This window comes from Antechinus flavipes, chromosome 2 (genome assembly GCF_016432865.1).
Source record: "Antechinus flavipes isolate AdamAnt ecotype Samford, QLD, Australia chromosome 2, AdamAnt_v2, whole genome shotgun sequence".
Taxonomy (NCBI): domain Eukaryota; kingdom Metazoa; phylum Chordata; class Mammalia; order Dasyuromorphia; family Dasyuridae; genus Antechinus; species Antechinus flavipes.
Genome location: NC_067399.1, coordinates 150,497,415 through 150,524,184, shown reverse-complemented (window position 1 = coordinate 150,524,184; position 26,770 = coordinate 150,497,415). Strand labels below are relative to the sequence as shown.

General features: G+C 35.0%; 1 protein-coding gene across 1 annotated transcript in view; it reads right to left on the bottom strand.

Moving 5' to 3' along the window:
- Positions 1-26,770, bottom strand: part of FBLN7 (fibulin 7) — a 75,605-nt gene that overhangs the window by 28,150 nt on the left and 20,685 nt on the right. Inside the window, exon 2 of the mRNA XM_051975813.1 lies at positions 7,946-8,105. Within this exon, the coding sequence (XP_051831773.1) occupies positions 7,946-8,105 (160 nt within the window). The remainder of the gene's footprint in view (positions 1-7,945; positions 8,106-26,770) is intronic.

The following is a 26,770-nucleotide window of genomic DNA, read 5'->3' as shown; positions in this document are numbered from 1 at the left end:
AAAGGAGGAATGGAAAGTTAAAATTCTCTGCAAATCTTTGGAAATTGATTTCCAAGTTAATCAGGCAAAATGCTTTTATGGCCTTTTTAATTAAGAAGTCCCAGTTAAAATCTTACCTTTCTCATCTGTCACATGAGAAAGGTGAGATTTTAGGTGGGGTTTAATGGAAGCCAAAGAAGCCTACAGTCTGAGATGAAGAGGGAAAGGATTCTAAGCATAAAAGACAGGAGGAGTATCTTATTCAAGGACTATTAAGGAGGTCAGTGTTACTGAATGCACAGTACATGGTGGTAGAGAGGGCATAAAGTATAGGAAGAATAGAAAGTTTAGGCTTTGAACACCTAACAGAGCATTTTATATTTGATTTTGGAGGTGACAGAGAGTCATTGGGGTTTATTGAATAGGAAGTAGGAAGAAGGATCACATGGTCAGAACTGTCCTTTGGAAGTACACTTTGCAGTTAAGTGAACAAAGCTTTTAGAGACTACCTAGTCTAACTCCCTCAACTGAAGGTAAATGACTGGTCAAAGACTATCCAGGAATTAAGTGTCAGAAACATGATTAAACTTAGGACCTGGAACTAGGGCACTTCCTATTAGAGCATGCTGCCTCCTCTTCAACAAATTAGTTTGCTGAATTTGTTTTCTTGAGTGAAGATTTCTAGTTGAGCTTGTTAATTATTTATATGATGTGTGCTGGTGAACAGGTATCTCTTGCAAATTATTGGGTCTTCCTGATTGATATTCTTTCTATCTTATTTCCTACCCTCTCTGCTATGTTGTTTTGCAAATTTATGTGAACATCTTTCTCCTTCCCCTTCCCCTAGCCAAAAGTCCATCACTAAACCCTCTTCTCATATGCCATCTTCTTAACTATTTTTTCCTAGTCCACATACCTTTTTCTCTTTTGATACTCCTACAATATTTTCAACTGGCAGACACAGAGAAAAGATCATCTGTATTCCAAAGGTCTTCAGATTTTTTTTTGCTCAGAATTTCATAATCTCTAGAGATTTTATCTAGCTTCCTTCTGCTTACACCAAAAAAATTCCCAGAAATGAGAATTGATAGTAGGCTTAGAGGATCACATATTTAGAAATGGAAGAAACTTCAGAGGCCATTTGGTCAAATTATCTTCATTTTACAAAGAAGAAACTGAGGTTTATAGCAGCTGAATGATTTGTCCAAGGTGATAAATATATTAAGTCTAGAGAAGGTCTTCATTATATCATAGAAATAAATCCCAGGAAATGTACTTTCATCCATTGTTCATATCATGCGAATAACCCTTAACAAGGAGTCACTGATCACCATGACATATCTCTTTTTTTCTTTGACCAATAGAAGATATTCTCTCTCCTAGATGAACTTATACATAATCCTCATCATTCTGTGGAGCACTGGAAAATTCTTCCTTATTAGAAAATCTATATCTATCCTCTTCAGGGAGGTAGAACTTCCAGAGAATTATATAGTTTTTTTTTTTCTGTGACCCATTTTTCTGCCTTTCAACTACCCAATGTAAGTTTAGATTACCCTATGCTCTTGGAGTCTTTAATCTTTTTGTTTTCTTCTTTCTCTACTGTGACTTCTATTCTTTTTAGAAAGCCTCACTTCCCCCCCAAAAAAATCCAATAGCACTCTGTTGGATACTTCAGAGCATCAGCATCAAAATCAATAAAAAAGGGGGACCCCAAACTATATATAAATATTTCTACAGGCCACATATTAACTTAGTTTTAAAATGTAATGTTATTTGTGTTTGATTGCATTTTTATGTATATTATTAAATAGTTCCCAGTTTAGAATTATCCAGTCTAGTTTAGACCGTACTTAGAAGTGTTGTGGCCTATATACTGGGGGGAAAAAACACAAACAGCACAATCTCTGCCCTTCGATGGCATAGTTTCTTTCAAAGGTTCAAAGGTTTGGAATGAGGGAGATTTTTATTAGACTTTATTAGACTTTTATTTAGACTTTCTTGCCTGTTACCTAATTATTTGGCTTCTCAAACGCCTTGTTTTTTATAGTACTGTCAAATCAAAACACAAGCCACAAATATCTTTACTGTTATCTTTGGGAACTTCTTCTAGAGCAAAGGTTTTTAAACTGTAGGTTGCCACCCTATATGTGGTTATAAAAATTTCTCAGGTGAAAAGGAGTCTTGAATTAAAAAAAAGTTTAAGAAGCCCTGTTCTAGGTAAATCCTGCTTTCATCTGCTTTTCTATCAGATAGTTTAAAATTTTAAATATTTATTTATTGTCTCCATTTTACCCCTCAGTTGGCCACTATTTTGGAAAAAAAAGTCCTAAGGATAATTTTTTCAAAAATTTCACTTTTTGGGGGGAGAGACAATCAGGGTTAAGTGACTTGCTCAGGATCACAGTGTCTAGTGAGTGTCTAAAGGCATATTTGAAATCAGGTCCTTCCAGAGCTAATACTTTATCCCCTATATTATCTAGCTATCCCAAATTTCACTTATTGCTGAAAGATTCCAGACTTTATAAGTACATAGTTAATGCTCTTGATCATTGAACACTAGAGGACTGAGAGAGTGATCTGAATGGTAGAGTTTAAAAAACACTAAGAAGCTAGAAAGTACTTTATTTTCCCCAAAGAGAAAAACAACAAATTAAGTATTAACATATACTTTAAAAATATTGAATCATCAAGAGTAGATCGCCTCTAGTCTTCCTTGGCCAGGTCTTCAAAAGAGAGCAAAGCAGAGAGCTGAATGCTTATCCTGGGAATCTAGACAATCCCAGAGAAAAACAACAAATTAAGTATTAACATATACTTTAAAAATATGAAATCATCAAGAGTGGATCCCCTCTGGTCTTTCTTGGCCAGGTCTTCAGAAGAGAGCAAAGCGGAGAGCTGAATGTTTATCCTGGGAATCTAGACAATCCCACAGATCGTTTAGGTACGGGTATATTTCTAACCTCTTCAGTAAAGACGTGGCAAAGAATTTAGTCAGTATATCAATCACTTTCTGTGAGATTATTTTTCATCTACTCTATATATTCCTTATATATCTATAATTTGCATGTTGTCTACCCTGAGTCCAGGGTAGATGAACTTATACATAATCCTCATCATTCTGTGGAGCATTGGAAAATTTTTCCTTATTAGAAAATCTATATCTATCCTCTTCAGGGAGGTAGAACTTCCAGAGAATTATATAGTTGTTTTTTTTTTTTTTCTGTGACATTTTTCTGCCTTTCAACTACCCTATTGGTAGTTTTATTTTATTTTTTTTTTTAATTTCCTAGCCCACATACCTTTTTTCTTTTGATACTCCTACAATATTTTCAACTGGCAGACACAGAGAAAAGATCATCTGTATTCCAAAGGTCTTCAGATTTTTTTTTTTGCTCAGAATTTCATAATCTCTAGAGATTTTATCTAGCTTCCTTCTGCTTACACCAAAAAAGTAGATCGCCTCTAGTCTTCCTTGGCCAGGTCTTCAGAAGAGAGCAAAGCAAAGAGCTGAATGCTTATCCTGGGAATCTAGACAATCCCAGAGAAAAACTGGGATTTTGTATCCCTGTGCCTAGTATGTAATAAGTACTTAATAAATATCTATTGATTGACTTAATAAGCTCACCCAAATGGATGTATTTTTGACCCAGACGATCCAACTGGCTTGTCTACAGCTACAGTTAGATCTTGTCATAGCTTTTGATTCTGAGTCCAGCCTCCTCTCAGTTATAAAATCTATGATTGGAATGGATTGTTAAGACCCGCCTATGCTATGCGTATCCAGAAAAACAATAAAAAAGATCCTTGATTCCATAAGGTTGGACAATGTGGACATTCAAAAGCCATGGCACTAGGATCTATTTGCTCTGGCATTCCAGCTCTGGAATCTCTGAAACATTTTTTTTCATGATGTTTCCATGTGCTCCAAAGACAAACTCCCAGTTTGGGGTGCTTTGCTTATATTTGATTATAATTAGAGCCAAGAGTGATTTGCCCCTCTGTCAATCACACAATTACTAGAGTCCATGATAGTTCTCTTCTTCAACATTTCTGTTTTTGAAAGGAAAAGAACTTCATCTTGTCAAGTTCTCTAAAGTTCAGATCATACATAACTCTCCATGTTCATGAATGAAGTGGTTATGTTTCTCTGGTCATTGTGACATCAGTAAAATAACTTTTTCATGTTGGGGAAATAGCCTGTTTTAAAAAATTTAATTGATTTTAAAAACCAGAGCATCACAGGATGAGTCAGTTCCTCAGTGGAGGAAATGTAGCATACCAGCACCTGCTCATAATTGTGCCAAAGGAAAAAGTGTCCCATTAGCTTGTCTATACTATGGGCAGACACTGCACTGTTCATAAGGGACCAAGGGGAAGAATGGGAATAAATAGCTGTGACAATTCAATCACAATACTGGGGGAGCAGAAAAGGAGCTTGGAAAATGGTCACATCCTCAAATTCATAGTGTCTTCTCTTCACAGGATTATTCCAGTCTGGTTCATGGTACTATATCATGGTCATTGAATTCAAAGAAATTTCTAAACTGGGAAATTAGTTCATTAGTCACAGATCTACTGGATCATCAGATAATAGGAATTAGAACCTTCAATATCATTTAATCTAAATGCCTCCCATTTTACAGATTATTGTGATTTCTTTAAAGTACCTACTATGTCAAAGCATAGACTAAAGTCCTCCTCTACAATCTCAATATGGTATGAGGACCCTAAGGTCCTATCAGCTATACCAATAAGACACAAACACTGGAAAGTCCCAACAGGTCTTCTGTTGGGAACTACTGTTTTTGAATGCAAATCTCACCGAGATTATGATATTGTATATGTATATATACAATTGTATATATATTATATTTGCATATGTATATTGCATAGTTTGTAATAATATATACAATATAAATACATTACATATACAATTATATATATGTATATATGTGTATATATATATATGTGTGTGTGTGTGTGTGTATATATATTACTATTCTCTCTCTTTTTTTTTTTTTTTTTGGCTGAGGCAATTGGGGTCAAGTGACTTGCCCAGAGTCTGCCAGGAAGTGTTAAGGGTTTGAGGTCATATTTGAACTCAGGTCCTCCTGACTTCAGAACTGGTGCTCTACCCACTGTACCACCTAGCTGCCCCCAATTTATAATTTCTTTAAGCGTACTAAAGTCATGTGAATTGTTGCAAGAAAAGTATTTTGTGCTGTTAGTCTCAAAGAGAAAGTTGAGTTAATGGGAAGTATTTCTTTTTGTGGAATAAAGGAGAAAATTGTGTTTGATCTGCGTTCCATGAGATATCTGTAAAGAAGACACAGGAAGGAGATGAGAAGAAATGTCCTTCTTATTGAAACTATTTTAATTGTGGTATTATTTTTAAAAAAACTTTAAAAAGAGAAGTCTAGAAAGAATCTATGAGGAAGTTACAAAAACAACATATTTTAAAAGACTGTTTTCTATGATTGCTGAAGAGAAGATGAAGGAAAAAAGAGTATAATAGAAATATTGATTCTTTATAGAGACTTTTATTTAATATTGGTTAATGAATAAAGTTAAACTGAATTTTCATACATGTTCACTACTGTTATGCTAAGGACATGACTCTGTGACATTAGTCATCACCAAAATATTTTAAATAGTTATAAATGTCTTTATGCTTTCTATTGCTTTTATCCATTTATATTTTTTTCATATTCAGTAATTTCAGTATTCAATTATAGATATATATGAGGAAAGGAATTTTCTCCACTTTATTCATCAAATAATATTTAATTAGCTGAGATGAAGTTCAAGCTAACTAACTGACAATGAAAAATATTATAAGTTTGCTAAGAAGAAACTAATTATCACAATAGACTCCAATTAGACAACTTGAGATGATTAATCAAATTATGTAATTATAAATCAAATGGCAGGCTGAAGCTGGGTGATCCATAAATGTGTGAGATTATATATCAGACTCTTATTTAATCTTGTTACATATAAAATCAAGTACATTGCTCCTTTATGTCTGCTATACAAGAGTCAGCTCTCATTAAGTACACAAGGTTGATTATGAGAAGTCTAGCCTAAGGGAGATGATTTTTCCAGCCAGTCCAATTCATGAACATGGAGAGGTTCTGATTTCTGAAGAGGAAGGAGTTCTGAGAATAAGTTAAGAACCTTTGTAATATAGTTATGTTCAGGGTACTTCCACAGTTCCAAGGTATTATTATTATTAATAATAATTAATTAAAATTAATAAAATAAAATATAATATTTATGTTGTATCTACTATATGCCAGACACTGTATTAAGTGCTTTACAAATAATATTCCACTTGAACCTCACTACAACTCTGGGAGAGAGGTGTTATTATTATCCCCATTTTACAGTTAAGAAAACTGAGACAGAAAAAGGTTAAGTGATTTGACTATGATCACATAGCCAGTAAGTGTCAAAGTATTAGAAGTTATATAATCCAACACCACATTCAGAGATGATAAGGTCCAGAGAAGCTAAGTTAGTAATTGGCAGATCAAGAATTTGAAAGTAGATCTTTTGACTTTTCTACTAAGCCTTACTGTGTATGACATGGACTCTATGATGATTAAAAACTGGAAGCTTCCAGATGCCAGCTTTTTCCTATACAATTTCCTACTTTGTATTCACTTGTTTTTGCTTTATCAGCCAAGCCTCTAGATCAAGAATTGGTAAATTACAGTTGAAGGGCTAAATATGTCCTGCCACTTATTTTTGCATAGTTTACAACTAAGAATAGTTTTTGCCTTTAAAAATAAAGTTTTACTATATTATATATTATGTTATATTTTGTTGTGTTAGTTTTTATATTTTTAAATAAAGTTTTATGGTATTTATTGTATCATTATATCATCTTTTATTGTAATTATTCTATAGTTTTCCAACCCCATGTCTAAATAATGACATATTTACATTGCTGGGGGGTAAATGGGTGTGTTCACTTCCAGGAGAGGGCAGCTGTTTAGATGCATTGGGAAAAAGATACCAGAGAACTGGTATAGTAAGATATGATACCCTTCCTCAAATTAGACAAAAGGCCATGCAGCTTTAAAGATGCTTAATGATCATAGAACAACTGTCTCATTTTACAAATGAGAAAACTGAGGTTAACAGAGATTAAAAGACATGCTGAAAGGAATACAAGAAGTAAGAGCCAAAATTTAAGCCCAAGCTCTCTTCATTATATTATTTCTTCTGGAAGGGCAGGAAAGTCAAAGGCTTATAAAAATATAATAACATAAATAATAATCACCACAATATATTGCCATAGCAATTTAAAGTTTAGAAAGCACTCATGATATCCCTGTAAAACAAGCAATATAAAGTTTATATTGTGCCTGTTTTACAGAGAGGGAAACTGAGGCACAGAAAGGTTCATTTTGCATTTTTTTCCTTTCAATAAATATCACATATCTGGAAAAGAATAAAGCCAGCATTTGAACCCAGGTCTTCCTATTTTAAAATTCATTGCTCTTTCTTCTGTATCAGAACAATATCTTCAAAATGGGATCAAGGATTATATAGGCTACGTTAAGAAAGAAAAACAAATTTAAAGTTAACCTTAGAAAAAGTCACAACTATTTGCATTTTTGTTTTTCTTCCCAGGTTATTTTTACCTTCTGAATCCAATTCTCCCTGTGCAACAAGAGAAGTGTTCATTTCTGCAAACATATATTGTATCTAGGATATACTGCAACATATCTAACATATATAGGACTGCTTGCCATCTAGAGGAGGGGATGGAGGGAGGGAGGAGAAAAATCGGAACAGAAATGAATGCAAGGGATAATGTTGTAAAAAATTACCCTGGCATGGATTCTGTCAATATAAAGTTATTATAAAATAAAATAAAATAAAATATTTTTTAAAAGTCACAAATGTTAGCATGATTGCTTTGCAGCAGGTGGTTACTGGTGAGCCATCTTACCTGCTGGGACATCTGGGAGAGCTTTGTTCACAGAATTCTGGAGCATGGTCAGCCGGTTCTTCATGTTACGAATTCCCTCTGTAAAGCGCGTCTCTTGGCCCTTTAACAGCTGCTGCATTTGACGGATAGCAGATAGAAGCTGCTGTTTATTAAGACAGTTCTGCAGAAGAAAAAACCAGGCATTTTTGTCTGTCCAATAGCCCTGTGACCTTTTTCGAGCATAATCTCAGTGATCTAGCCCTTGAATGTCTACTTTTGCTGCTGCGCTGTTATTATTCCTGCTACTGCTGCTACTAGTGCTGCTCCTCCTACTGCTATTATTACTATAACTGCTATCATTGCTGCTGCTGCTGCTATTGCTGCTATTCCAGCTACTGAGTTTAATCAATATTAATTATATTTTCTCTATTAACTTTCTTAAGAATAGACAATCGACAACACATTAAATTAAGTCCTATCTTATTTTCAAAGTATAAACTCTTACAATGAAAATTTAGCAACTCTAGGAAAGCAGGATGAACTGGCTTGACACATACCCTATCACAAACTTGACTTACCTTGAATGACTAGCACAATGTCAAAGTCCCAACACCTAGATAATCTACTAGACTATAAGTTCCATAGTTCCCTTCCATATAAATATGGGATGTCCATATAAAAATGGGATCTCTCTGCACACAGTAATTGTTTAATAAATGTTTGTAGTATTTTATTTACCTTATTTGTTATATCGTATTATATTGGTGAGCTCATTAGTCCATGAGTTAACTTTGATCTTCAACTTAAAATAGTTCTGATATTGAGTATAACTTTAGACTATCCTCAATCATATTTTACAAAGAAAGTCAAAAAACATCCCCTACCCTCAAGGATTTAATATTTTAAAGATAGAGACAATGTGTAAATAATATACAGATGAGTGATAATATGGGAGGGAAAGGCATTAGTAGCAAAACAGGATAAAAAAAGCAGAATTTGAGCTGAGTGTTAATGGAAGCCAAGAAAATGAAAAGGTAGAGATGAAGAGAGAATGCATTTCAGTAATGCAGAATGGCCGGTTTAGACATTGTCAAGAGACAGAGTATCATGTTTTCGGATTAGCAAATAGCCAGTGTAGCAGGATCATAGAGTGCAGAATACAATAAAATGTAACAAAACTGGGAATATAGAAAGGGCCAGGTTACAAAGACTTTAAGTGCCTTATAGAAGCTTTTGTGCTGGATCTTCCGAGTAATAAGGAACACCTGGAACTCATTGATGAGGGGCATGACCTAGAGCTATTTTTTTAAAGAAAAATCACCTTGGCAGGTGGAGGGCGGATTGGCATGAGGAGAGACTTGAAGTAGGAACAGTTAAAATGCTCTTGAAATAGAATAAGATCTGATCGAGGCCTGAACTAAATATGTCATTAAGGTAAAAATTTTAAGATTTGACCATAATTTGGATATGTGGGGTGATTCCGATGTAGAATTGAGAATAATTCAGAGATTGTGAGTTGATATATTGATATTCTCAATAATAATAGAAAAGATCAGAATTAGGGTTAGATTGAGAGAGAAAGACATTAAAATCTGTTTGGGATATGTTAAATTTGAGATACCTACAAAACATCAATTCAATGTGCCAAAAAAGCAGGTGGTGATTCAAATCTACAGTTCAAGAGAAAGACTAGGGTTGGAGCCATATATCTGGGAATCATCCTTAGAGAGACGTTTGTTAAACCATTGAGAATTAATGAGATCACCAAATAAGGTGATACAGAGTGAAAGGGGAAGAAAATTTAGGGCAAAACTTCAAGGGATGTCCAGGGATAATCAGCAAGACTGCCTCTTAACAATATTGAGAAACAGCTGTCAAAAGCAGGAAAAGGTGTCTCAAAAATGCTAGAAAAAAAGTATCCAGGAGAAGAAAGTGATCAATACTGTCACTGAATGCAGAAAAATCAAGAAGAATGAGTATTGAGGGGGAAAGACCATTAGATTTAGCTGGTAACTTTGGAGAAAGTAATTTCAGTTATAGGAGGAGGTTGAAAGCCAGGTCACAAAGGAGTGAGGGGAGAGGAAGAGGAAGCACCAAATGTAAATGCATTTCTCAAGGATTTAACCACAAAGGGGAAAGATATAGGACAACTGTCTTTTGGAGACAGAAGAATTTTCAAGGATAGAAGATAGGCAAACTTATAGGCAGTAGGGAAGGAGCTGGTAGATAGGGAAAGATTGAAGATAAGAGAAAGTGGGTATGAAAGTGGGGATAATCTGCTGGAAAAGGTTGGAGAAGATGGAACTAATGGTAAATGAATGAGGGCAGAGACTAATTTAGTTTTCTTTTTGTATTCCTAACATTTAGCACAAGGCTAGATATAGAATAAGCACTAATAAATGGTTGTTGACTTGATTTTCTATTTATTTCCATTTAATTTCACCTTTTTAGGTTTCTGGGAGACATCATGATATATTGAATTTAGAGTTAAAAAACCTGGATTAAAATCTCAAGTCTGCCCTTCACTAGAAATTTGACTTGGCAAATTATTTAATTTCTCCAAGCCTTAGTTCCTTCATCTATAATATTTTATAGGAATTGGATTATAAGGATTATAAAGAATTGGATTAGATGGCCTTTAGATTGTCATGGTCTTTTCTGGAACTTGGTTTTATTACCCAGTGTGTTGACTATTCTTCTTAGATATGTGTCACCTACAGATTTAATAAAGATGCTATTTATGCCCCTATCCAAATAATTTATATAAATGTTGATCATCATTAAGGCCAATATCATAGATCTTTGCTACTCTCTGTTGCAGAACTCCTTCCAAGTTGATATCAAACCATTAATGAAAAAATCTTTGAATCTGATAATTCAACATGTTCCCCAAATCAACTAACAAATGTCTTCTATTTCCTCTTTTCTCTATTTTGTCAGAAACACACTTTATTAAATTTTTTGCTAAAACCCAGGTAAATCATAAATGTAGCATTGTCCTGAACTAGTAATTCTGTGAAAGAAGGAAATGAACTGAGTCTGGCATGACCAACTCTTGATGAAGCCAGGTTAGCTCTTTGTGGTTATCATTTTCCCTTCTAGATGTTTGCTAACTGTTCATGTAATAATTCTAGAATTTTGCCAGATATTGATAAGCTCACTAGTTTATAATGCTCAGAGGTTTTTTTGGTGAAAATCAGGGCAATTTTTGTCTTCTTCACTCCCATAGTACCTCTCATTCTCCATGATCTTTAAAAGATCAGAAGGTCATAGTTTTAGTTGGAAAGGACCCTTGAGGCCAGTAAGTATAATTCCTCTCATTTTACAGATGAGGAAACTGAGACATAGATAAATTGATGACAGATAAATTACGGTGGGATTTCTAGCACCGCCTCCCCTATACTATGCTGCCTTGCTAACTTGTAAACAGCTCAACTATCACAATTGCTAATTCTTTTAATACCTTGGGAGGAAGCTAATCTGAGCCTAGTGACTTGAACTCATCAAGGGTATGTAAAAAGGATGAATAATACAAAAGCTTGGCAGAAGGAATTATAGAAAAGCAGGATAATTTTGAAAATCTACATGTTGAATTTATTATACTTAAAAAGAAGAGTAAGTTCTCCATAAGCCATCTACAGTCTCATATACAATTCTATTGTTCTGCTCTGCTCTATACAAGGAAATGCTTGTTTTAATCTATTTTGGCAAATTCAGAATAAAGATAAAGAAAATTATATATATATATATATGTACACACACATATATATATACATATATGTGTATATGTGTGGTTTGTATATACACACACATGGAATATTTAAAATAGCAAATGAGGAGTTCATAATGAAAATTATTAAGGAGATAATAGTAGCTGCACTTTTCTTACATTTCTTAAAAATAAAAAAGTTGACTACTGCATTCTCTCTATATCTATATTAATCAAATGGATATCTCCATTTTTCCTTCATCATAAAAACTGTTTCTTTTATATCTCCATAAATTCATTCTTGAAAACTTCCCATTCCACACTAATTGTCTTCGTGAAATTTTTAAAATTCTGCTCTCCCTAAATCTATGGTACATGTCACATCATGCCTTTCTTTCCCTTCCTCGATTATCAGAAACTCTTAAGAAATAAAGGTCTCTTCCTCTGAAGGTTCCTGAAGAATCAGGTCCAGAATGAAAGTTATCTTTGCTTGTTCCTTTGCCTATGAAGGATGAAAATAGCACTGACAAGTCAAGAAATTACTGACTTGTATTTTCAGAGCTAGAGTTTATATATTATATTTGAGATAACATGATCCTGAGAGTATTCATCAGATAACTGATGAAAGAATTTTGAATTCAAGTCAAATCCTATGATTCTCACTGCGAGAGAGGCACAATAATAAGCTTGGGAAAGGCTGGAGAGATATTGCTAATAAGGTCAGGAATTCCCATCTCTCTGGATAAGGATTGTTCTGGTTTCATGAGCAAACCATGCAGATTGATTGTTTATAGAATAAACCAAAGGTGCAGATAAGCTCTGCAGAGCCCTGAACAGGGAGGGTGCCAGTTGTCAGGGATGAGGCTGCCAGGGAAATGAGAAGGATGTGGGGGTTTCCAATGAGGAATTTCCAGCTCTTGTAGGATGATTATTGGCAGCAGCTGCTATGAGACTTGTTATTCCCTAATCCCAGAGAGTTTAGTGAGAATTGAAAAGGCTTGGGCAAATTGCCACATAAACCTGAAAGAAAATAATTTGATGGGCATAAACCTCTATTGTATTTGGAGTAGAGTCTTTTGGAAAGAAACTAAAAAATCAAGCTTATATTGGAACAACTCGATTGAATTATCAAGAAATAGAAAGCAAAGTTTGGATAGCAACATGCTTTCTGAGGTGTGGAGCCTTGTACCATATTGGTGCAGTGGAAAAGGTTTGGGATTTGGTTTCTGAAGACCTGATTCAAATCCCAATTCTTCCACTAACTCACTGTGTAATATTGAACAAGACAATTCACATCTCTAAGCTTTGTTTTTTCTTACTTATAAATGATGGAATCAGAAGCTTTTCTTATGCTATAGTAATCTTTGATGTAAAGAATCATGACACCCTCAACATTTGGAAACTCAAGAAGAAAGTCAAGAGATTTGAACATATGGCAGATTCTCTTCAGTAAGAGCAGCCATCTAAATTGAGTTTTGCTCAAATTCAGTGTCTGACATGTTTTGAGCTTAGTGCATATGTATAATGGACAAGATAGGGACATTTTGCTAGTTCTTTGATAGGTTGTATCAATGGCACAGGTCTAAGAATAAATTTAATAGGAATAAATATAAAATCATTCAGAGTTTTGTTCTGAAAACCAATTGCTTCAGTATAGTATAAGGAAGATGGGGTTAGAGAATAGTTTAACTGAAAAAGACCTGGGAAAAGAACATCTTCTCTGTCTTTCATTGTTTAGAGAGCTATAATATGGATGAAAATTTGGATTTATTTTTATTTAACCCCATAGAGTTAAATTAGATGCAATTTGTCAAATTTTCATAAAGGTTGATTTAGAGTCAAAATGTACAAAGCTCCCTGAACATTTAGATCTGTACAAAAGTAGAATGAAAAGCCTCCAGAGATCATGATGACTTGTAAACAATAATGATGATAGCTATTATTTATGCAGCACTTTAACTTTTGTGAAGTACTTTATAATATTATCTCTTTTTACTCTCATAACAACCCTGTAAGAATGTGCTATCATATTTCCATTTTATAGATGAAGAAACTAAACTAAGGTACACAGCTAAAAGTGTCCAAGCTTGGATTTAAATTAATTTCTTTCTGACTCTGAGTCCAGTGTTCTATCCATTGTAACACCTAGCTACCAGACTATGGCACAAAATGGTAAAAAGCATCACTAGAAAAAGTAGAAGAGGATTGTAGAGTTGGTAATCTAATTATGTATTAAGAGTGAAGAAACAGGTGAATAGCATGTAACAGGACTACTGCATTGGTACACACAAATTATTATGACCACTAGATCTCTAGTGCATTGGGTGAACCCTCTATGGAGAATGAATGAAAAGTCATGGATTCCTATATGGTTCAGGTCTTGGTTGTTTTCTTCAGTATCCACTGGAAACTGCTTTTTTTCCTTTTTTCTAGCTTCCATTCAACTAGCTCCTTATAATCTTAAGAATGCTGGGTAATGTAGTGCATGGAAATGTTAGAGTTAGGAAAGATTCATATGAAATCATTTTATCCACCTATCATCAAAATCTGCCTAAATGGCTTCCCTTGGGACCTTTGTTCTCTTTACTAAATCAGGAAATACTCTTTGCTTTGGAGAGGGTTCCAGGTAGTTTCCATTGAATAGGATTTTTTGTCATCTAAAAAACTATCTATACCCCCTCTCACACACACACACACACACACACACACACACATCCTTCTTTCACATAAAAAGAAGTGATATTTCAGTGACCACTGGGATCCAGGAACAGTTTTCTTTCCTTCTTTCTAGCTTGGTTCCTATCAATTATATTAATCTCAGATTGCCTTTACTGTTTAGCATCTCATCCCTATCCCTTACTGTTTGAATGTTCTTCCTGTTGTAGCAGAGATAGATAAATGTGGCTTAAAAAAGGAAGCTTGCACCATTACAGCCCATACCTGGAATCTCTGCTATGAGGATGCTGGGGTTAGTGGATTGATTAAGTACAGTAATTTTAAATTGCTATCAGATTAATCCTTAATGGATTCTGCACTAAGTCCATGATCTTCTAGGAAAGAGAAGAAGAAAGGGAGGGGGCCACCAGGCAAATATTTTGGAAAAATCATCCAAGTTTAATAATAGTATTGAATCAGGCCCTTGAGTGGCAGCTTACACTTACTGCCTGAGGAGATTTAGAGAGACCAATTTCAAAAAAAGAAGAAAGAAAGAAAGAGAAGACAAGAGATAGAAAGAAAAGAAAAGAAAAGAAAAGAAAGAAAAGAAAAGAAAGAAAGAAAAGAAAAGAAAAGAAAAGAAAAGAAAAGAAAAGAAAAGAAAAGAAAAGAAAAGAAAAGAAAAGAAAAGAAAAGAAAAAAAGAAAGAAAAGAAAGAAAGAAAAGAAGGGAAGCTCATTTTGTGGAAATCACAAGATTCTAATTTACTGTCCTGAATGTGAACTCCGAGATGATCATCTGACAGTACATAGTTTTTATAAAGTCACCAAGGGACTAATCCACCGGCTTCTGAAGTTTCCCAAGATTTTAGTATATATTGGGTTTTTCACATGAGCTAACGTAGGGGTCCAAAATAATAAACTGCCTCATGCAAGAATGATTTCCCATAGATATCTTTCATTTCTTTGTGAAAGAGTTATCCTATCTCTGAGATTATAGGTAGGAGTTGTGATCACTTTACAGCTCCTTTGTAGCATGATTTTGTACACCAGAGCCCATAACTAGGAAGCCTTTTTTCCAAGTCAGAACTATCTTTCATTTCAGCATTTTTAACTGGGAAAACAGATATTTTCATGATTTTGATGTTCTTTTAAAGTGCCAGATATATCTACCTTGAATCCAAGGGTTTAAAAGCATGACTCTATCATGTAGGATTTGTAGATCTTTGCTAGAGAAAAAGATCTTCTAGCAAAGACTTTCCTTACTTCCTTTTTTCCTTCCTTCCTCCCTTTTTTCCTTCCTTCCTTCCTTCCTTCCTTCCTTTCTTCCTTCCTTCCTTCCTTCTTCCTTCCTTCCTTCCTTCCTTCCTTCCTTCCTTCCTTCCTTCCTTCCTTCCTTCCTTCCTTTTCTTTTCCCTAGATCTAAAATCAGAAAACAGTCCACATCTTGTTTCTTAATCTATAAAATGAAGAAAGTAGACAAGAATATCCTCAAAAATGTATGATGATGTGACTACTGTGGAAATATGTTTTGCATAATTCCACATATAAAATCTATACTGATTTATCTCAGAGAGGGAGAGGTAAAGGAGAGAGGGAAAAAATTTGGAATTTGAAAAAAAATTTAATATTTCTAAATGTAATTTGAAAAAAAAATGTTGTTTAAAAATGTGTGGTGGTGGTACAGAAAATATTTCTTAATAAAACAGAACTCTAGTCAATATATTGTCCAAATGTAATTTCAGAGGACTGATAACAAAGAATGAAGCTGGGGTCTCAGTAGAGAGGGCAGAATACAGATACAGAATGAACCATCCATTTTCAGACAGCCAACATTTTTATTTGTTTGGCTTTACTATACTTACTTATTACAAAGGAAATTCCATAGGGAGTTGAGGACTTCCATTGAAAGTGATTATGATGAAATAAAAAGCATATTTTTAAAAGAAAAAATTTCTGGGTTATTCTGAGCTCATCTCCAAGACAATAATAGATTGTTCTAAAATAAACTTCATAAATTCAATTTGATATTTCAAAGAAGAAAAGTATCAAAGATTTAGAGATTGATTGCTTGGAATATCTTACCTCAAAAAAGAAAAATGCCATAGGTTCATAGATTGGCTATAATGAAGATCTAAGTTTTTTTTTTTTCTCTCCCCCCATATGCCTTAAATATGACCAGAATCATACAACTAAATATATATATATATATATATATATATAAAATTTTTATTATGTTGTTTTTTTTTTTTATTCTGGAGCTGATTTCATGTGGATAGCAAAATCCTGATGAGGAAATCCCTGCCTCAACATATATATAGTTATCAAAGAAGGCTATATGAATATGAGTCCAAATCCCAGCTTTGCCACTTCCTACTGTTGTGACCTCAGCAATTCATATCCACTCTTAGTCCTTTGCAGAAAAAAAAAACAACAACAACTCTACAAACAACCAAGAGAACACATAAACACAGCTGGACTCCCCAGTTCCCCAAGTGTTTCGTATTAACCAATGGAAAACAATTGGGTTTCATCTTTTGACAGGTCTAGGTTTCAAAAAGCAGAAAAGAAGGTTTTGGATTGGATCGAATAAGAAAGGATAGGATAGGATGAGATGGGATAGGATAGCATGGGATGGGATAAGGTAGAATAGAATGGGATAGGATAGGATAGGATAGGATAGGATAGGATAGGATAGGATAGGATAGGATAGGATAGGATAGGATAGGATAGGATAGGATAGGATAGGATAGGATAGGATAGGATAGGATGCGATAGAATAGGGTATGATAGGGTAGGATGGAATAGGATAGTATGGGATAGAATGGAATAGGATGTTTCTATATACCATAAACTTGAAGAGGAAAACTGAGAAAATTATTTGTTAATTCATGCCAATAAAGGACTTTCCCCTCATCTCTCTGGTTAACTTCAGAATACTATAGATATGAGTTCTGAGTATAATTGCTTCAATTCTTAAGTACATTCCACTTATGGGGAGGGAAAACATCATCATCGCCATCATAGCAAGCATTTATGTAGCAAAAAAATTTTAAGATTTGCAACATGCTTTAGAAATATCGCCTCATTTGTTCCTCACAATAATTCTGGAAGATAGACTCTATTGTTATCTCCATTTTACCAAAGAGAAAACTGAAACAGCCAGAGGTTACATGACTTGCTCAGGATCATGCAACTAGGAAATGAGAGGCAGGATTTCAGTTAAAGTTTTCCTGACTAAAACTCCAACATTCTATCTACTGCAGAACCTAGTTGTACAAAATCGTGGAAATGGAGAATCAATCTTATTCTTATTCCATTTGTGGGAATATATATTTGCACTGGGAAGGATCTTAGAGGCCATTGAGTGTATCCTCTCATCTCACAGATGAGGAAACTAAGATATAGAGAGATTAAGTGACTTGACCAGAATCATACAACTAGTATCTGAGGCAGGATTTGAACCTAAATTTTCCTTATCTCAAGTCCAGTGCTCAACAAAGGTGTAGTTCCAAAATGAGGGACGCGAGAGTCCCACTGAATTCTATCCCAGTCAGACACATTTTGAGTGGTTTGCAATTGATTAATATTTATTGAATGAATGAAAGAAGTAAATATTAGCCTAGACTTCCTCTTCATCTATCTGTTTCATCAGCATTTACTTTTCAAACTTTTCAATTTGTTGTTATTTTTTTCTCTTGTTGCTGCAAGTCTTGTGCCAGCTTCTTAGGATTGCCTTTAGCAATAACACCACTATCATCAGCATCTAAGTTCCTTCTAACTAATTAGTTATGTATTTGGCAGCATGTATACATTGCAAACTAGCCACCTTAGCAGAGCTGGCCGAACACATGCTCCTTCTCCTTCCCTTCCACTCTCTACCTTGTCTACATTCCACATCTCTTGTCTTTTGTCTTTTTCCATCCTCTGTCTACTTGGTGGGAGCCATAGCTAAGACTTGTTTGTAGTGCTCCAGCTTGAACACGGTCTGCATTGACAGAAGGAATCCCCCCCGTACAAAATGCAGATCCTCAAATGTAGCTGGTAATGTTGAGCTGATAATGTGTGCTTAGTAATGAGAAAATCATTTTCAAAATCATTCTAGCACTTCTCTTTAGCCAAGAACAACTGAAATCCTAGAACAGCAAAGACAAGGAAATGAGTTGTTTTTATTTTCTGTCTGTTTTTGTTTGGGGGTTAGTGTCACCAGAAAGGTTCAATTGAAGAATATTTAGGATCATAGATTTAAAGTTGTAAAGCCAATCAATAAATCAGTTAACAAACATCAATTAATCACTTACTATATGCCAGGAACTATGCTAAGCACTGGGGAACACTAAGAAAGGAAAAAAAATCTCTGCTCTCAAGAATTTTCCTTTATAATGGGAGAAATAGCAAGCAAGCATTCATATGCATACAATATTTGGATAGAGAAGTAATTAGATAAATTACCTCTCATTGATACTGAAGACAGAAAAATAGATCATTTCCAATCTATACTATATAATATATGTATATGTACAGAATTATATGTTTGTATATGTATGCATATTATATGTATGCATGTATAAGTACATAGTTGCTCAAATACTATTTCTCTATTAGAAAGGAAGTTCCAAATGTATATTTATATATGTGTGCATGTATGTATGTGTATATACATATATTTGTATGATACATATGGATATATACATATATATGTATGTATTGTGTGTGTGTATATTGAGTGATGTATGAGAGGATTCCAGGCAATGAATATCCCTTGCCTATGAGAGTCAGAGTTGATGAAACTTTGGGATACATAGGTCTTGAAAAAGCAAAAAATGTGTGTGGATCTATACATCACACACACACATACATACACATATAACAATATGGGGGGGGAAAGCGGGGGAGAGAGACAGAGAGACAGAGAAAGACAGAAACAGAGACACAGAGAGACAAAGAGAGAAGAGAGAGAGAGACAGAAAGAAAAAGAGAGATAGAGAGAGAGACACAGAGAGACAGAGAGAGAGTGAGAGAGAGAGAGAGAGAGAGAGAGAGAGAGAGAGAAGAGAGAGAGAGAGAGAACAAACGGGAGGTGTTGGTCCTGGGTGGGAGGGAATGGAGTGTTATAACCAGGAAAGGCCTCTTCCAGATCACAGGATTTGAAAGGAATAGTGAAGGAAGCCCGGGAAGCCAAGAGACAGAGTGGAAGTGAGAAGGGAGAGGATTCCAGGCCTGGGGGACAATCAGTGAAAATTGGGAGATAGAGTGTCCCATATAAGAAACAAGATGACCAGCATAGTTGGATCATAGAGTAGGTAGAGGGGAGGAAAGTATAAGATTAAAAAGATAGAAAAAGAGCTAGTTTATGAAAGACTTTAAAGCCATACAAAGAATTTTTTATCCATGAGGTAACAGGAAGTCACTGGAGTTTGTTGAGTATTGGAGTGATATAGTCAGACCTGTGTTTTAAGAATATCATAGCTGAGTAAAAGACAGATAAAAACAGGAAGAAGCTAAGGCAGAGAGACTAACCAGAGGAATAAAATCATATAATTCAATTTCCTTATTTTATAGAAACCAGAGAGTATAATGAGTTGACCAAGTGACAGGTAGTGAAGAGTAGAAGTTTGGAAACTAATGCTTTTATGAGTATAGAGAACTCCATGAAGAGGAAACTCCCTCCACCAATGCAGATTGACATTTTTTCTGAAACTTAGAGAATTAAAGAGTTGCCAAGAGCAGGGAGAGGTTAAGCTCTTTGCCCAGTATCAGATAACCAATTTGTCTGAGAGGGAGGACTTGTATTCAAGTCTTCCCTGCTAGCCATGCAACCACTATAATAAAAGAGAAGAGCTAGAATTCAGACCCAAAATGTTAGTATTCAAAATTTAGAGCCCTTTATATTATATGACTTTGCTTTTATTAATATATAATCCAGTTTGACTGGAGTGGAGAGTATGTGGAGGAGGATGAAGTGAAATAAGGTTGGAAAAGTGGATAAGACACTTATTGTAGAGGACCGTAACACTAAGCTAGGGAATTTGTATTTGATTCTGTGACTGATAGGATGACATTCTAGGATGGGAGTGGGATGGGGAGGGGAGGAGAGTTATAAGATCAGAAGTTTGTATTAGTAAGATTAATCTGGCAACTTTGTGATGACACTTTGGAAAGGGGGAGAGACTGAGGTTGAGAGAAGAGTGATGAGAGCCTAAATTACACATAGTGTGAATGGAGAGAGGATGAATAGGAGGGACATTGTGGAAGGAGAACAGAACAGATATGGAGAGAGAGAGGAGACCATTTAGATATGATGGGGATTCTGAGATAGAGTGACTAGAAGAATGGGGTGGGGGAGGGTCACCACAAATTGTGAATTCAAGAAGAGTACCAGGTTTTATGGTAAAAAGAAGTCCCACTTTGGACATGTTGATCTTGAGGAGCCAAATGGGACTCAGCAGACAAAGCACAATGGAATGGACTTGGAGGCAGGAGAAGCATATGCTTGTTTCTTTTTATTTTATTTGTTTTATTTTGAACTTAAGAAATAAAACAAGTTTGTTTTTTTTTTTTCTGTAACAGAGTAGAATAGAAAAAGGACAAAAAAGATGGCTGGATGTGAAACTACAAATCTATTATGTACAACTTGCTTTAAATACATAACAAAATTGTATTTTTTCCTTTTTTTCCTTTCCTCAAGCCCTAGAAGTAACTATCATTAAAAACTAATATGTATATACATGTAGATATGTATGTATATGTCTATATTAACACAACAATAACATCAGGTTGGTGATGCCATGAATTCAAGGAATTGAATTTAAGTGAGGGAGTGTGTATGTATATGCATGTATAACAAACATGTACATACATATATATGTGTGTGTTCAGTTTTAATCTTTTTTTTGACTTACTAGTCATGAAACTATAGACAAGTCATTTAAATTTACTGAGCCTTATTTTCCAAATCCATAAAATAGGAGTGATAATGCCTATTTACTTTCACAGAGTTGTTATGAAGACCAACTAATTTAAAAAGTACATGAAGAATAAATAAATAGTTGTTTGACATTATTATAATAGTAATTGGAAGCTTAAAGTGGACTAAAATATATATAATCCCATAAAGATAATGTTCTAGTTCCAACTACTCAAAGCCTAAGGGTTCAAATATGTGATTCCTTTAATAAAAAGAAATCGAGTAAACCTCCCGCCCCCAGGTAAAAGCAATCCACAAAGAAATAAGAGCCACTTTCAAAGAAATGACACACTCCACAAGGAAGTTTCTTGGGGGTAAAGGCTCCCAACAGAATTCTAAAGCTATCTTTAGATATTCCATCCCCAAAGGATCTACAAATGGATCCTGGATTAGATTGCCTTAGGAGAAAATTAATTTAATCTACCCCAGGTCTGCTCTGTATCCTTTTTGCTCACAATACCAGAACCAATTGGTGATGTGAAACTGTGGAGGTTTACTCAAGCTGACTCTGTTTCACTAATGTGTGAACCCACAGCAATAAAATTTGAAGCCATTAGAGTGGATGAGTTTGGTAACTGAGATATTCAAGAAATAAAACAGGACTTCAGATAGATGTTTAGGGCATAGTAAGATTAGAGGAGAGGACGTTTGGTAGCAAATTTGAGCAAAGGAAGAAAAGGATTAGGAAGAAGTAAATGAAAGAGTAAGTACTACAGAAAGGCCAGAGAAAATAAGGGTTCAGAAAAGGTCTTCTTGATTAATTAAGGAGCCGTTGCTGACCCTAGAAAGAATATTAGTTGCCCATGGATGCCTAAAACAAATTTTAAGAGAGTGAGCACTAAGTAAGTGAGTGAGGAAGTAGAGATGGGGAGTTTTGACATTCATCAGAAAAATGTAATCAGGGCTTGAGTTCATTTGCAGAAAACACTCCTCACTAGAGGGAACTGATTATTCATTGCCCTTGTTACACATTGATGAAGAATATTATAAACATTGATTGAAAATGGGAGAGAGAATTAAAATTATTAAAACATGGCCCCTACCCTCAAGAAATTTAACCAGTTTGGAAAGGAACAATTCAAGGAAAACAATTCTGGATCTGTAACACTTATCTGACTTCATTCCAGTCAAACTGGCCTGGGTTCTTGGTATTTGACATCTGTCAGCACCACATTCCTGATAGCAATCACTCCTTACCTCCACCTGTTGGTATCCCTCATAGGAGGAAGACCTCCCGATCTTTCCAGTTATTAGCACTTCTTTCCTCTAAGAATTTCTTTGCTTAATTTTGTGGATTACTCATGATTTGGGGGGGGATTGTTTTTTTTAAACTTATCTGTATGTCATTATCCCTCTCCTATAGAGTGGAAGCTCCCTGAGAGAAAAGACTGTTTCCTTTTTGTCTCTCTGTGTTCAGGCTAAACACAACACTTGATTAATACTAGTCATTTAATAGATTCATGTTGAATTTTTTTCTTTCAGGTTAATAAAGTATGGAGTTTATTTAACCTCATACCTGAGGGAAAAACTTGAGAAACAAGATGAAGATAATTCTCATAATGATAGCTATCAGATTATAACCAATGGCAGAAATCACATTCCTTTTTTTATGCTACACAATAGATACATGTTGAATTGAATTAAATTCCGTAGTAACTTAGAAGATATATATAGAATCACAGAATTGGGACCTCAGAGACCATCTAATCAATCCCCTTAATTTTAACAGATAAAGAAAATGAAGACCAGAAAAGTTAAGAGGCTCACTCCTCTATGACAAGATAATACATTGTCAGGGATAGAATTTGAACCCCATACTTCCTACCCAAATCCAGCTCACCACTGTATCACTCTCCCATCAAAGCAATTCCATTAATATGCTCTTACTTTTTCCAGCCTATATTTTGTTCCAACCTGTGAAGTCTTGACCTTCCCCCACCCCCCAACCATGGGCAATATGAAGCTGGGATCTCTCCATATCCCTAAGCTAACCTCCCCAAATTCTGTTCAATATCACTCATTTTTTTTCCAAAGGATGATTTTGGACATGTTTATTTGTGCCTAAGACTTTCAGAAAATGAGGGGAGGGGCTGAATCTCAAGATACAGGAGCCAGAAGAAGTAATAGGAATCACTTAACCTAACCTCAATCCCTTTCATCCCTGTGTGTGTGTGTGTGTGTGTGTGTGTGTGTGTGTGTGTGTGTAGGAGCTGAGGTCTCACAGCTCTAGTCATTGGTAGCATTGGGAACAGAATCCAGAAATCTTTATTCCAGCCTAATATTTTGTCCTCTGTGCAATCCTATCCCTATTAAAAGGCTGGGACAACTGTATGTTAGAATTGGCACCTCAGTATAATATAAAAAACACTTTACTTGGAATTAGAATCTCTGGACTCATTTTGAGTTTTAATATTGCCATTGTATGACTTCTGCTTCTTCCTCTATAACATGAACATGGATACCAATAATATAGAAACAGTGGCTAGTTTTTATGTAATAACTTAAGGATTAGGAATCACTTTATATATATAGTCTCATTTGTCTCTTAAAACAACCTTGGACATAATAGTATTATCCCTGTTTTACAGATGTGAAACTGAGGCACAGAAAGGGTAAATACATGTTCAAATAGTTATCTGAGGAAGGATTTGAACTGAGGTCTTCCTTACTTAAAGTCCAATATTCTATCCACTGATGACAGAACCCAGCTGCATCACATAATCAATAGGAATTCTTCCAGGTTTTGATACTCTTATGATTTTATGAACAAGAGAATCTTTCAGTTCATCTTATCCCAAGAACCTCCTCCCTTTTCCTTGAACTTCCAACTTAACATGAACTTAACTATTTTGCCTCAGTTTCCTCATCTGTAAAATAAGCTGAAAAAGGAAATGGCAAAGCACTTCATTATCTTTGGCAAGGAAATTCCAAATGGGTCACAAAGAGTCAGACACAACTGAAAGGGCTGAACATCGACAACAAAGATGAACAAGGTGTATTTGTCCCTATTTGAGGCCTTGATCATTCAATAATTTTGTTGTTGTAGTATCTCCATCATCTTTGTACAGTATTTATATTTCTATGTGCCTGTTATATAGCCATATATATATTAGCCCTCAGTTTCTTCTTTTTCTTTCTCCTACTTCTTTCTTTCTTTCTTTCTTTCTTTCTTTCTTTCTTTCTTTCTTTCTTTCTTTCTTTCTTTCTTTCTTTCTTTCTTTCTTTCTTTCCTTCTTTCTTTCCTTCTTTCTTCTTCTTTCTTCTTCTTCTTCTTCTTCTGCTGCTGCTGCTACTGCTTCTGTTGCTGCTGCTTCTTTTGCTTCTTCTTTTGCTTCTGCTTCTGCTTTTTGCTCAGCTAGTCCCCATTTGTGGAACTTTTTAGCTGCTTTTGGTTTTTTTCACTTACAAATATTGCCACTCTAAATGACTTGATCTTGGTTTCCTTGATTTCATGAGTACTTTTTATTATTCCAATGATTAATTTACATAAAATATAACTGAGGCAGCATGGTATATTAAGGAAAACATTGGATTTGAAGGAAGAGGAACCGAGTCCAAATTCCAGTTTTGCTGCAGGAATGTCTATGTGGGTTTCGGCACATCATACTCTTTCTAGGCCTTAGATTCTTTTTCTGTAAGGTAAAGAGTTTAGAGTAGACATACTCTGAGATCTCTTCCAATTCTATATCTGTGAGCTCATATTCCTAATGATCAGTGGAAATGAGCCTCTGGGAGAAAAAGTTCAATTCTTTTATAAGGGAGGGGGGGAAGAAGGGAAAAGAGACTTTAAGCAGGAGGAGAAGGAGGAGGAAGAGAAAAAATAGCTAAATGATGATTAGCAGGCAGGATGTGTAAGAAAGGGCATAAATAAAATTGAATAAATAGTGTTAGACTCCAAATCAGAGTACCTGGCTCCACTATTTATTGTCTGTGTGACGTCTGTCTAGTTGCTTCATCTTTCTTGGCCTGTTATTTGTCTTTTTAATAATAGCTTTTTTATTTTCAAAATACATACAAAGATAGTTTTCAACATTCATTCTTGCAAAATCTTGTGTTCCAAATTTTTCTCCCTCCCTTCCTCCCCACCCCTCCCCTAGACAGTAAGTAATCTAATATATGTTGAACATGTACAATTCTTCTCTATATATTTCCACATTTATCATACTGCTCGAGAAAAATCAGATTAAAAAGGAAAAATAAAATAAAAAAACAAGCAAGCAAATGACAACAAAGATAAAAATATTACGTTGGGATCCACATTCAGTCCCCAAAACCCTCTCTCTGATTGTAGATGCCTCTCTCTATCACAAGTCTATTGGAATTGGTCTGAATCACCTCGTTCTTAAAAAGAATAGCCTATTATTTGTAAAACAAGAGTGCTGGACTCCACCTCAAAGGTCCTTCCAGCTCTAAATTTTATGATCCCCAAAAAGACCTGATATGGCTTCATCTTGACTGCAGGAGTCAGAAGGCCATAATGTAAAATTGGCTTGATTTCATATAATCAGAAGATTCTGGATTTATAAAAAAAATGTCTTTAATGTCATATATAAACTAGTTCCTTCATCTTACTTCTGAGGAAATTAAAGACCAGAAAGCGAATTGACCACAATCATATAGTCAGTAAGAAACAGAACTAGAAGTCAAAAACAGGCCTTATGAGTCCAAAGTAGGTGCTCTTTTTATATAGAGAGCTTGGGAAATATTAATTATCAGGTAATTAACCAATTGTGAGTAGGAAAACATTTTAGATACTGGCTAGGGGGGTATGTTACAAAAAAGAAAGGCACAGGCAGAAAGAAAAACACAAAAGCTACTTGAGATTAATTATAAATTCTTAAGAGGATGGGGATTTAAAAAATTTTTCCAGTGCATAACATAGTGCCTGACACAAATAGGTGCTTAATAAATTGATGAATTGAATGGAATTGACTGACAGGAACTAGATTTTAACTACACTTTTAACTTCTCCAGTCACTACTATAGTTTGCTATAGCTTAAATGCATGAAAATATTTTTAATAGTTGTTTTATTTTGTAAAGAGAGATCTGAAAAAAGAAAAAGGACAAGAATCTATGTGGAGTAGGCAGAAGAAATAAGCTTCAGGATCTTAAAAATGCCATGGGCCTACCATGACAATAGCAGCATTTTTCCTTCCTACAGCCCTTTTTGCTAGGCCAGAACATTCTTGGACTTAATTTGTTTTCACCAATTCAGTGGCCCGATATCCTGACCATATGAATCCTGACCACATGGTATCCCATCTTTGCTTCCAACTACTCTGGAAGGCAAGGGATGAGCTTCCCAAAAAAGTGGATCCCTTTCTTCCAAGTCATTCAACCCCAGTGCACCAAATACTGCTCCATAGAGGATCTAAGGATGACTTCATCTCAAAAATGGAAAAATCGGATCTATCTGTATCCAACCAGATGGGTACATATTTTCCCACACACAAGGCTGAGTGCACTCAAGGAAAAAAAGATTAATTCTTGGGATGCAGATTTTACTTACTTGGA